Below are 13,039 nucleotides of genomic sequence, written 5' to 3'. Positions count from 1 at the left end.
AAATGATATATATATATATATACATCATATAAGTTAAAAAAAAACCATGTCCATGTGATGGTTTCCATATACATAAAAAGAAAACACAACTATAAAACAGTTTTTCCTCCCTAGCGCTTTCTCGGCTCATGCCGGTCTTCAGGGGTTTGAATTCTTTAATTTGTAAAACATGACGTCATAGTACAATGACGTCATAGTAAGATTACGACATGACATGGTACATAAAGATATTGTGAATGGTTCTGGAAGAAACTAACAAAAACATGAGGACAAAATAAAAAAACTAATATGAAGTTCCTTTGTCCCGTTCTGAATTTAGCACAGGTTTCATAAGTTGAATGAAATACATTTCTTTATTTTCTCTAAAAGATCTGAATTAGACATTTGATATATTGGTAAAATAAAAAAGTTATCATTAGCACACATATGACAATGTTCATTTACTGTTAAATATCTGAGATGGTCTGTTTTGGTTTGTTGTCGGTGTAATGTAACTCTCTTTCTCAATTCCATTCCTGTCTGATCAATATAAAAATCTGAGCATTTGCTACAAATAAGTGCGTATATGACATTTTTGGATGTACAATTCATATTAGTTTTAATTTTGAAATTAAAACCATTTTTGAATGTATAATTTTTACACTCTATAATAATATCACATGTTTTGCAACGCTTTTGCATACATTTAGTGATAGAAGTATCTTGAATTTTCGAATCAAATTTTGACGCACATAAAATACGTTTAAGGTTTTTAGGTTGACACTTGCAATTTATTATTTTCTTGTTAGATAAAATCAATTTCATTCTGTCGCTATTTTTCATGTAATCTTCACAACCTTTTACAATTGGAAAAATATTGTAGTTGTTTGGATTAAAAGTACTGACAAAAGGTATTATATTGCTTTTGGATTCCACTTTATTCGGTCTCCTTAAATTAATATGTCCTTCTTTTTTTGCTCTTTCATCTCCATAATCTATAACTTCTTGTGGATAATGCTGTTTGCGCAGATAAAAAACTAAGTTATCTAAGCGTTTAGCTAAAATAGTTTTATCACTTACGATTGTGATTAGACGGGACACTAAATTAAAGGGGATATTTAGCTTTACATGCCTTGCATGATTTGAATAAAAATCAAGATAGTTATGCGAATCCGTCGGCTTACAATACAAGTCAGTAGTGATTTCACCATTTTTAATATGTACAGATATATCCAAAAACGGTAGTTTTACTGTACTAGAATCCATTGTGTACTGTATATCAGGATGTAGCTTATTAAGTTCTTGAAATAATGTAGTTACATCTTTATCTGATTGCCAGATTATAAAACAATCGTCTAAAAATCTGATGAAATTCCTTCTTAAATAATCAGCTTGTTCATTCCGGAACCATTCACAATATCTTTATGTACCATGTCATGACGTAATCTTACTATGACGTCATGTTTTACAAATAAAAGAATTCAAACCCCTGAAGACTGGCATGAGCCGAGAAAGCGCTAGGGAGGAAAAACTGTTTTATAGTTGTGTTTTCTTTTTATGTATACATCATATATATATATATAGGGAAGAGCTCCCTTGAATGGGGCGAAGGCGCTCACTAGTCAGTCGTTATTGTTTTTATTTCTTATAGATTTCGTCCGTAAGGATTTTTCTTTAAATTTATCATATATAAATATGTATATATATAAACAGTAAGGTTAAATTAGTATTTTAAGTAGATAAGTTTGAGTGAAAAAAGTAAATATGATTGGGTGTTGATTGAATCTCCTCCTGTGTGAGGACACTATATGTTATGTAATATTATGTTGGGTTTTTTTTTAATAAAATTTGATTTGAACCTAAAAAAAATAAAAAATGTTTCATTTTAGCTGAAGAACCATCAGGAAGTGAGAAAGGGATCATGGATGGTTTAAATCCCTGTGGATGCTCCTGGGTTTCTCATTTACAAGAAAAGTAAAACTTCCAGAAATTTTATCAGCATAAAAAGGAATCCAAATAATTTTTTACGGAAGAGATACATACTGATACATGTATTATGCAGGACATGGGAAATTAAGTTTAAAATATCTGTACATCTTCTTACCTCCATATTTCTGGACATAATCTTGATTTCATCCTTCATGTCTTTTACTTCATTAAATCTCTGAAAAAATGAGAAGTACATAACTTTCCCTTCATAAAATTATCTTCATATTTAAATTGTATAGTGCTCCAACTTTATTAATAATTTTGTATATTGAAGAAAATGAAATGTTAACATGGTAATCTTCAAAGTAACTCTGTTATAACACAGGTAACCAAAAACAGAAATGATGTTCAAAAACATTATTGAAGAACAAATTTCTGAACACTGCTGTAATTGAACAAGGAAGATGTAACTGAATACTTGGTAGTTCAGTGTATGCACCACCTCATGCAGACGTTTTTCCGTCTTTGCATATTACAGAGTTAGCTCCCTTACAGGCAGGTATCGACTGTTAAGTCCTTATTTTATGAGTGCAATTCACATCGTTTTCACCCAAATGTATGAAGAGAGCTAGTAAAAGTAAATAGACAGAGACTTAATTACCTCATTAAGCTGAACTTCCTGCATTGTCTTCATTTCTAGGAGTTGTGATATTCTGTGCTGTTTAACACAATACATGTAGTATTAAACAGGTGTAAACTTTATAACACTTCAAAACAATCCACAGCAGTATTGACAAATAATATTAACTTTTAATTTTAAATATTATTTATTATCTGTTTTCAGTTTCTGGTATTCAGCAAATCTGATTCATGAATTAATCCATTCTTCATATGTTGATCATCATATTTAAATCTTGTGCTCTCAATCTACATTGGAGTTATGAGACTGAAAACTTGACCATATGAATTACCTTATTTTCAACACTTAGGATGTAAAGATCATGCTTCTGAACAGATAAACAGTCAACCTGTCCACTGACTGTCTGGAGCTAAAACAAATTTGGTACGAGAATAAAAGCAGTTACATTTGATTTCTATATTGTAGGTCAAGACCGTACAGAAAGCATTTGGTCATCAAACTTGCCAAGTTGAAAAACCATTTTCCATTTGTTTGAACATCAGATTTTTATGCTGGAAAAAACAGAAAGTTTAATGCTTTACACTTGCAATACACAAGATATCATGTAGCCATTTCTCCTTATTTGAGTTCTAATTCATAAAATAATAAAACAAAGCCTCAATACCTTTAGCTCCAAATCTTCAATTTGTAAATCACATGATGATTTCTCCTTTTCAATCTGATTAAGTTTATTCTCAAGGTCTTTTCTGCATTCCAGTAAGCGAGAGTTGGCATTCCTCAATTCTTCATTTTCTACCTGCAATGACTCCTTCAATTCAACCATTTCCTGTAGGCTGAAACATGAATTGATAAAACCAAAACTTGAAATCTGAAGTAATATAAAGTAATTACAAGAAAAAATTATATTAAAGCAACTGTAATCTTTAATGTAAGCTATCCTTATAAAAGATATTGGCATTAGTGTATGTGTGAGTGCATTTGCGTGTGTGTGTAATTAATGCAAAAAAAAAAAAAAAACAAGAGGCCCAAAGGGCCTTAACGGTCATCTGACTACCTTGACAATAGTAAAATTAATTATATATGGTGTCACTTTGTCAGGATCATGTCAGGATCATTTTCAATTTCTTTCAACAAATTTTATTTCAAACAAGAGGCCCAAGGGCCTTTAAATATAGGAAATTAATTAGACATAGTGTCATGGTAGTCATCTTCGATTTGGGATCAACCAGAGATGTAACAATACTTTGTCTGGACCATGTCAGGATCATTTCATGCAAGTTTCAGCCAAATCCCTTCGGTAGAACTTGAGAATAAGTTCAAAATGTGTTTTCAAGTAGCGGCTGAGACGGCCATCTTGGATTTCGGATTGACCCGAAAAATAACAACACTTTGTCTGGACCATGTCAGGATCATTTCATGCAAGTTTCAGCGAAATTGCACCGGTAGAACTTGAGAAGAAGTTCAAAATGTGTTTTCAAGATGGAGACTGTGGCTGCCATCTTGGATTTCAGATCGACCCGAAAAATAACAACACTTTGTCGGGACCATGTCAGGATCATTTCATGCAAGTTTCAGCCAAATCCCACTGGAAGAACTTGAGAAGAAGTTCAAAATGTGTTTTCAAGATGGCTGCTGTGGCGGCCATCTTTGATTTCGGATCGATCCGGAAAATAACAACACTTTGTCGGGACCATGTCAGGATCATTTCATGCAAGTTTCAGCCAAATCGCACCGGTAGAACTTGGGAAGAAGTTCAAAATGTGTTTTCAAGATGGCGCCTGTGGCGGCCATCTTGGATTATGGATCGACCCGAAAAATAAAAACACTTTGTCGGGACCATGTCAGGATCATTTCATGCAAGTTTCAGCCAAATCGCACCGGTAGAACTTGAGAAGAAGTTTAAAATGTGTTTTCAAGATGGCGGCTGTGGCGGCCATCTTGGATTTCAGATCGACCCGAAAAATAACAACACTTTGTCGGGACCATCTCAGGATCATTTCAGGTAAGTTTCAGCTCAATCCCACTGGTCAAACTTGAGAAGAAGTTCAAAATGTGAAAAGTTAACGCACGGCGGACGGCGGACGGCGCACGGCGGACGGCGCACGACGACGGACGAAACATGATGACTATAGGTCATCCTGACCCTTCGGGTCAGATGACCTGAAAAACAAGAGATCCCAGAGGGATCTTGGCGCCCACCAAAGAATGATCTATATCTGACAAAGGAAAGATGGATCTTTTCTCTACTTTTTTAACTTATTCAAACATACTACATATAAAATTTGAGACAGATCGCTTCAGTACCTTTTGAGAAATAGCGGTAACAAACTTCAACTATCAAAATCCAAGATGACTCCTTGGCGGCCATCTTGTTGATCAATCGGTCCCAAATCACAATATGCACAACTAGGGCCCTAGGGGAACCTACATGTGAAATTTGAGAAAGATCCATTCAATACTTTCTGAGAAATAGCGATAACAAACTTTGAACATAAAAATCCAAGATGGCTGCCTGGCAGCAATTTTGTTGACCGATCGGTCCCAAATCACAATATGCACAACTAGGGCCCTCTGGGAACCTACATATGAATTTTGAGACAGATCCCTTCAGTACTTTCTGAGAAATAGCGATAACAAACTTTGAATAACACAAGAGATCCCAGAGGGATCTTGGCACCCACCAAAGAATGATCTATATCTGACAAAGGAAAGATGGATCTTTTCTCTACTTTTTAAACTTTTTCAAACATACTACATATAAAATTTGAGACAGATCGCTTCAGTACCTTTTGAGAAATAGCGGTAACAAACTTCAACTATCAAAATCCAAGATAACTCCTTGGCGGCCATCTTGTTGATCAATCGGTCCCAAATCACAATATGCACAACTAGGGCCCTAGGGGAACCTACATGTGAAATGTGAAATTTGAGAAAGATCCATTCAATACTTTATGAGAAATAGCGATAACAAACTTTGAATATAAAAATCCAAGATGGCTGCCTGGAAGCAATTTTGTTGACTGATCAGTCCCAAATCAAAATATGCACAACTCGGGCCCTAGGGGAACCTACATATGAATTTTGAGACAGATCCCTTCAGTACTTTCTGAGAAATAGCGATAACAAACTTTGAATAACAAAATCAAAGATGGCTGCCTGGCGGCCATCTTGTTAACCGATTGGTCCCATAATGCAATATGCACAACTAGGTCCCTAGGGGAACCTACATATGAAATTTGAGACAAATCCCTTCAGTACTATCTGAGAAATAGCCATAACAAACTTTAACTATCGAAATCCAAGATGGCGGCCTGGCGGCCATCTTGTTCACCGATTGGTCCAAAAATGCAATATGCACAACAAGGGCCCAAGGGGAACCTCCATATTGAGAGAGATCCCTTCAGCACTTTTTGAGAAATGGGGATATCAAACCTTAACTATCAAAATCCAAGATGGCCGCCTGGCGGCCATCTTGTTTTTCCTATCAGCCTCAAAATCTGTATTGCACAAATAGGGACCAAGGGTAACCTCCATGTGAAGTTTGAACAAAATCCCTTTAGTAGTTCTCAAGAAATATCGATAACAAACTTCAACTGCCAAAATCAAAGATGGCTACCTGGCGGCCATCTTGTTTTTCCGATCAGCCTCAAAATCTGTATGGCACAACTAGGGACCAAGGGTAACCTCCATGTGAAGTTTGAACAAAATCCCTTCAGTAGTTCTCAAGAAATATTGATAACAAACTTCAACTGCCAAAATCAAAGATGGCTGCCTGGCGGCCATCTTGTTTTTCCGATCAGCCTCAAAATCTGTATGGCACAACTAGGGACCAAGGGTACCCTCCATGTGAAGTTTGAACAAAATCCCTGCAGCAGTTTTTAAGAAATAGTGATAACAAGCATTGTTTATGGACGGACGACGGACGATGGACGACGGACGGCGGACGACGGACCACGGACGCAGGGCGATTTGAATAGCCCACCATCTGATGATGGTGGGCTAAAAATAAGCAATCCTCCATCTGGTTACAAGGTAAGTCTACATTTGAAGACAGAGACATTAAACTTCATCTTTAAAATGAAAAAAAAACAAGAGGCCCAGTCCCTTAAAGCAAATTTATTTGGTTACCATCATAAGAGCACCTAGTTCAACTGAGATTGAATACAACCCAGAACTAATAAAGAGAGACGAACATCAAATGGCAAATTCTCAAATAAATTGATCATTGCTAAGATCAAACTAAACACTGAATGACCAAAGAAAAATTTACAATCGTTTAAGTTTAAGAATACCTTTTTAGAACTTAAATGAGAGCACCTATACTAATTTCATAAATAATAGATACTATGAGAGCTAAATAATCTGAACTTTTACTGTTGTGATGTTTACATATTTGACCCCTTAATACATTCTATGAAGTACCTTTTGATTTTTCTGGTTAGCTTGTCTTTTTCGTTAGATGCGGTAGTGAGATGGTCTTCTTGGGTAACCAGTTGGTGTTGTAATTTAGCAGTGTCCTCCAGCAAGCGTCTGTTCTGATGCTGAAGGCCTTCAATTTTACCTTGTAGCTCCATGTGCTCCCTACAATCCTATCTTATATCAATACAACCATATGTCTTTCTGTCTTAACTTAATTCTAATGATTTTTTTTCAAGACTGATCAAAAACTCATTCTTTTATCATTATTCACATTTTTCTAAAAAAAGTTATATCAAACTTACTTTTGACAACTGATATTGGATAAGACTTCTGCTTGACAGTAGGGCGATATCGTAGAGGATGAGACAAATGGAACTGTAACAATCAATATCACATCATCAATGATTAAATCCTATTCTCATAAATGATCTCATGGACTTTTAGATGAACACTTGAAATGTCACAAACAATCAATTTCCTTTCATTTTCATACATAGTTCCTTGATTTACTTTACCATCAATATTCATGGTTTGATTATTTCAACAAGTTTTATTTGCACTTTTCGATCTAAATTTACTACCATATATGTGGATGTCTAAATACCAAAAGCATTCAGTTCAGACAAACCAAAACATCAGAGGAACTGCTTACTACCTGTATTCATACTTAATTCTGAAGTACTTGAACACTCATCAGAACTGTAGATATCATCTTCTAAACAGCTACAACAAACAGAACAAGTTTATCATCCTCCATACAGCTGTAACATACCAAATAAGGTTAAAACATCATAATGATCATTGACATGAATTCCCCTGCTTTCTTCAAACTGGTGTCATTAATCTTATATCATAAGAGTTTCTGTCTATAGTTCATAGAGCTATCTCAATTAGGCAAGCATTAACTTCCAAAGATACAGCATACCTCACCTGGTAACATTAACTTGACAATAAGCAAACCTATTGGTCTACTCTTTCAACTCTGATCACAACCAGAAACTACACTTGTTATACACTGGTATACCTTGACCTTGACAGAAATCAAAGCTGTCTTTGCTGGGGAATGTCATCTGGATCATTTCATTTACCTTTGTTTCCTAATACTTTCAATCCAATGCTTCATTGTACTGCGGTACTTTTCTAGAGTGACAAACGTTTCCATTCCCTGTGGGTCCAACATTGCTGCCAATTTCTTTAAATCTTGTTCATTCTGACAAAAAAATATGCTCAGTTGTATTTTGGCTTAATGACAGTGAAGAGTTCTGAATAATTGACATCCCAATTGCATGAAGTAAATATGGGATATACAAATGATTCTTTGTTCCTAACGTCTCAATTTCATATACATTTCACAATATTGTTCATGGATGGCTAATATTAGGTGGCATACATATTTGCTTTTCACCTGTTCTATTATTTTGATGTATAAGGTCATTTAATAATTCCCAGACCACATATCATATGTTACCTATGTTATCCCATATGTTCTCTGGCATATGATGTTTTCAAATGAACAAGCATTATGCATTTTGAATCCATGCCAAAAAATATTAATACAGTGATCATGATTACATTTAAGTTGCATTTTATGTAAATGAATAATTTCTCATTTGTTTTACAGATACAAAACTGAGGGTACCAACCTCACTGATACTACTAGTGGTAAACTTAAGATATTCAATCACTCTCTGTATGTTGGCCTTCCCTACATGGTCAACATCACATATAAAAAATAGACTGTCTATGATGTCCTCCTCCGTTGTTAAATTGCTGCTACTGCCATCACTGTCCGAAGATCCAGACGAACAGGAATCATTCTCCTTGCAGTTGGAATCATCATTAACTGAAACTCCAATGGGCAGGCAAACTTTTTCTGAAGTCACAGAATGGGAAGAGTTCTTCATTTCTGGTTCCAACATGCACTGTTCTTCCGACCTCATACATATGTGTGGATCACCTTTATTTTGATATGAGCTATCTGTCATCTGTAAAGCAGAAACATTTCTAAAGTTAGCCTAAATCTATCCAAATATTAATTATCCAAATCTACCGATATCTTACCAAAATTTATCCAATTTAGTCAGTCTAATCTTTAAGATAAAAATTAAACAATAAAGGGAATGATTTATTAATTGTGTAACAGGAGAGGAGAAAAGGTACAGCCAAACCAGGTCTCGAACCGAGGACCTCTGAACGTTAGCCAGATGCTCTACTTGCTACCTTGTCAAAGATAATCAACCCAGTCTTATCCCACTACATTTGGTTATTTCCTTTATATGCAGATCTCAGATTTTATGATAATATCCATGAAATCTGACAAATTCCCTTCACAACTAATTACTGCTAATTGTGACAGATGCATGTACACTCTTTATTTTGTCTAATCCTAAGAAAAAAAGGTTTAGTGATTTACATCTAGAACATTTAGAATAGATTTCAGTAGATTTTTAGAATTAGGTTAAAGTGAACAGTCGGGCAAGGATGGCTAAAGTCGGTAAAAATGGTGTGAATGTATCCAGTATAATTTCTTATGAAATGGAAAAATAAAATCTCTCGTCAAAATCTGTCTGTGTACGAAGAAATTAATTTAAAGTATGGGAATTCTAAAACGTCCTCCCGGCTCACTATGTCCGTGGTTACATTTCCACACAGCCTCGCTTTCAATGCTTTCAACTTTTCTTTACTTTAATGGTCAGAACTGGGAAACTAAGCAGAACTTGACCGTCGTATTAATATGTGAGAACTTTTGGAAGGCCAATGAACGCATTTAGACTGGTTTTCTTTGCCCGACTATTCACTTTAATACGGATTGAAAAGTGACTAAAGATTTGAGTGAATTTTTGAGGGTTTGGGTAAATCTCCATGTCCTCCTTTAATCTTTTCTTAATTTTAACAACAAATTTCATCAGTATTTGACAGCAATCACATGCATGCCAAATTCACTAATAAATAACAAGAGATCCCAGAGGGATCTTGGCGCCCACCAAAGAATGATCTATATCTGACAAAGGAAAGATGGATCTTTTCTCTACTTTTTAAACTTTTTCAAACATACTACATATAAAATTTGAGACAGATCGCTTCAGTACCTTTTGAGAAATAGCGGTAACAAACTTCAACTATCAAAATCCAAGATGACTCCTTGGCGGCCATCTTGTTGATCAATCGGTCCCAAATCACAATATGCACAACTAGGGCCCTAGGGGAACCTACATATGAATTTTGAGACAGATCCATTCAGTACTTTCTGAGAAATAGCGATAACAAACTTTGAATAACAAAATCCAAGATGGCTGCCTGGTGGCCATCTTGTTAACCGATCGGTCCCAAAATGCAATATGCACAACTAGGTCCGTAGGGGAACCTACATATGAAATTTGAGACAGATCCCTACAGTACTATCTACAGTACTATCTGAGAAATAGCCATAACAAAATTTAACTATCGAAATCCAAGATGGCGGCCTGGCGGCCATCTTGTTCACCGATTGGTCCAAAAATGCAATATGCACAACAAGGGCCCTAGGGGAACCTACATATGAAATTTGAGACAGATCCCTTCAGTACTATCTGAGAAATAGCCATAACAAACTTTAACTATCGAAATCAAAGATGGCTGCCTGGCGGCCATCTTATTTTTCCGATCAGCCTCAAAATCTGTATGGCACAACTAGGGACCAAGGGTAACCTCCATTTGAAGTTTGAACAAAATCCCTTCAGAAGTTCTCAAGAAATATTGATAACAAACTTCAACTGCCAAAATCAAAGATGGCTGCCTGGCGGCCATCTTGTTTTTCCTATCAGCCTCAAAATCTGTATGGCACAACTAGGGACCAAGGGTAACCTCCATGTGAAGTTTGAACAAAATCCCTTCAGTAGTTCTCAAGAAATATTGATAACAAACTTCAACTGCCGAAATCAAAGATGGCTGCCTGGCGGCCATCTTATTTTTTCGATCAGCCTCAAAATCTGTATGGCACAACTAGGGACCAAGGGTAACCTCCATGTGAAGTTTGAACAAAATCCCTTCAGTAGTTCTCAAGAAATATTGATAACAAACTTCAACTGCCAAAATCAAAGATGGCTGCCTGGCGGCCATCTTGTTTTTTCGATCAGCCTCAAAATCTGTATGGCACAAATAAGGACCAAGGGGACCCTCCATGTGAAGTTTGAACAAAATCCCTGCAGCAGTTTTTAAGAAATAGTGATAACAAGCATTGTTTACGGACGGACGGCGGACGACGGACGACGGACCACGGACGCAGGGCGATTTGAATAGCCCACCATCTGATGATGGTGGGCAAAAAATGTTGATGGATTTTGCAGCATAAATGAAGTTACAGTAACAGTATGCTAATATTGTATTATAACCTATTAAAAAAGTATTAAACTTTAGAAAATGTAAATCTTTGAGGGAAAACAGCTCATAATAAACATAAGACCAATCACTTACAATCACTTTTAACATTTAGATAACATACTCATTCAAGTATTGCAAAAGCACCTAGCATTGATCTCTACTTTTATATTACCTCAATATTAAAAGCTCACGCCAGAAAGTAAAACAATAATGTAGTTTGTTGTTCCGTGAGATTCAAAATGAATTCAGTTTGAAATCCGGTGGTAGGCCTAACTGATGCAGTCAATAGATCTATGAAAATTTTCATTTAATTTTGATGATTTCAGTTGCCGTCTGCTTCGAATTTCAAATCAATGGGGCTTCAGATTAATAGTGAAAACGATATATATTTCCTTCAAGTTATAGGCAAACTGGGAAGTTCTCATTCAACGCAAACTGTTTTCTTGTTCTTGAATATCGTAGCCAACAGCTCATGTAGGGAAACGCTCTTTCTGTTTTCACAATCGCTGTCAAACCCATCTTTTGCATATCCCGGGCCGGGGTCATTAGTTCCGGGTCATTACTTCCGGTGTTAGGTCACTGGATAGTACCCGAAAAAGGGTATCAGATTCGTTTTATTGCTTTCAATTAGATATTCTAACTATTTCTAACTATACAATTGCGAATAACAGTTTTCAATAATGTTTAAAACGAGACCCTATCTAAAATTGCAATCTATAAAACCCGGCCTACTTAATAATGTTTTTGGCGCCAAAACCTATAAAGCTTTTTTGCCACGATCAACGTTTCTATTCCATAAGGAGATATAATGCCATTTTTTATTAATCTTATGACTCCATAGAGTTTAAAACGGTGTTTTTGTCCTTTACCAACTTAGTCAGTGTTTTTCGATGATTAGTTGACTGACTATGATGTACAAATGGCCCATTCGGCAAACCTCGGTCGATTCCGGTACCCTACATCTAACGTGTAGGGTACCGGAATCGGCCGAGGTTTGCCGAATGACAAATGGCTATGTTATTTTAAACTATATTTAATCGACAGCTTTGGAGGTTGACAAGGCGAAGTTATATCCCATTCTTGGTTGTGACGTCATTAACGTCATCTTTGACTATGGAATTTCAGCGTTCAACGCCATCTACCGTTTGGTCACGTTATATATACAAAATGGGTGACATCAGTATTACACATACTTATAATGATGTGTTATATATCACAAAACGTCATGATATTATCACACTGGCCCATGTCAAACGGCCATGTCATAAATGTCATAATACACGTGCAATAAAACTTCTGTAGTTATATCACAAGTCATATAACTACCTAGAACGAATATACGTACCCGGCCTACTATACGTTTCGGCCGGATACGAATTGGTCCCTATGTGTGGTAGTGGAGCACTGCCTACGAAAATCACTCGGGCACAGTTTTCTATACTTTGTTGTAGGTTTCCAATTATCTGATGCGTATACTTGCATTTACGTATTATTTTTGTCCAAAACAAACATAAGTACCATTTTTAATATCTATCGTACCGCTCACACGACGTCATATTCACAATTTCTGGACTTGCCGTAAAAATCCCCTTCAGAAAGACCTTCGTATTTATTACGTAAAAAAAATACCTCGGTGGATTTTTGATAACCTATGAGGTTCAGTTTTATTGCATAGTAAGTTAGCGATATCGAACAAGTAAGATAAAATGCAAA

At 36.0% G+C, this 13,039-nt stretch overlaps 1 protein-coding gene across 3 annotated transcripts in view; it reads right to left on the bottom strand.

Annotated features, from left to right (window-relative positions):
* LOC138305816 (uncharacterized) overlaps positions 1–11,854 on the bottom strand; it is a 161,026-nt gene extending 149,172 nt beyond the window's left edge. For 2 of the 3 annotated variants that reach the window (XM_069246089.1, XM_069246084.1), the window contains exons 1-10: positions 11,499–11,853; positions 8,611–8,952; positions 8,056–8,177; positions 7,623–7,690; positions 7,270–7,342; positions 6,971–7,129; positions 3,213–3,381; positions 2,880–2,957; positions 2,570–2,626; positions 2,084–2,143 (exon numbers count right to left, since the gene is read on the bottom strand). In XM_069246089.1, the coding sequence (XP_069102190.1) occupies positions 2,084–2,143; positions 2,570–2,626; positions 2,880–2,957; positions 3,213–3,381; positions 6,971–7,129; positions 7,270–7,342; positions 7,623–7,690; positions 8,056–8,177; positions 8,611–8,952 (1,128 nt within the window). In that variant the 5' untranslated portion in view covers positions 11,499–11,853. Of the gene's footprint in view, positions 1–2,083; positions 2,144–2,569; positions 2,627–2,879; positions 2,958–3,212; positions 3,382–6,970; positions 7,130–7,269; positions 7,343–7,622; positions 7,691–8,055; positions 8,178–8,610; positions 8,953–11,498 lie in introns of all 3 variants that reach the window. The other variant, XM_069246096.1, reaches the window with a different exon arrangement.
* Positions 11,855–13,039: the final 1,185 nt, after the last annotated feature.

The sequence above is a fragment of the Argopecten irradians genome, chromosome 1 (assembly GCF_041381155.1).
Source record: "Argopecten irradians isolate NY chromosome 1, Ai_NY, whole genome shotgun sequence".
Classification (NCBI taxonomy): domain Eukaryota; kingdom Metazoa; phylum Mollusca; class Bivalvia; order Pectinida; family Pectinidae; genus Argopecten; species Argopecten irradians.
This window is presented reverse-complemented; position numbering and strand designations above follow the sequence as displayed.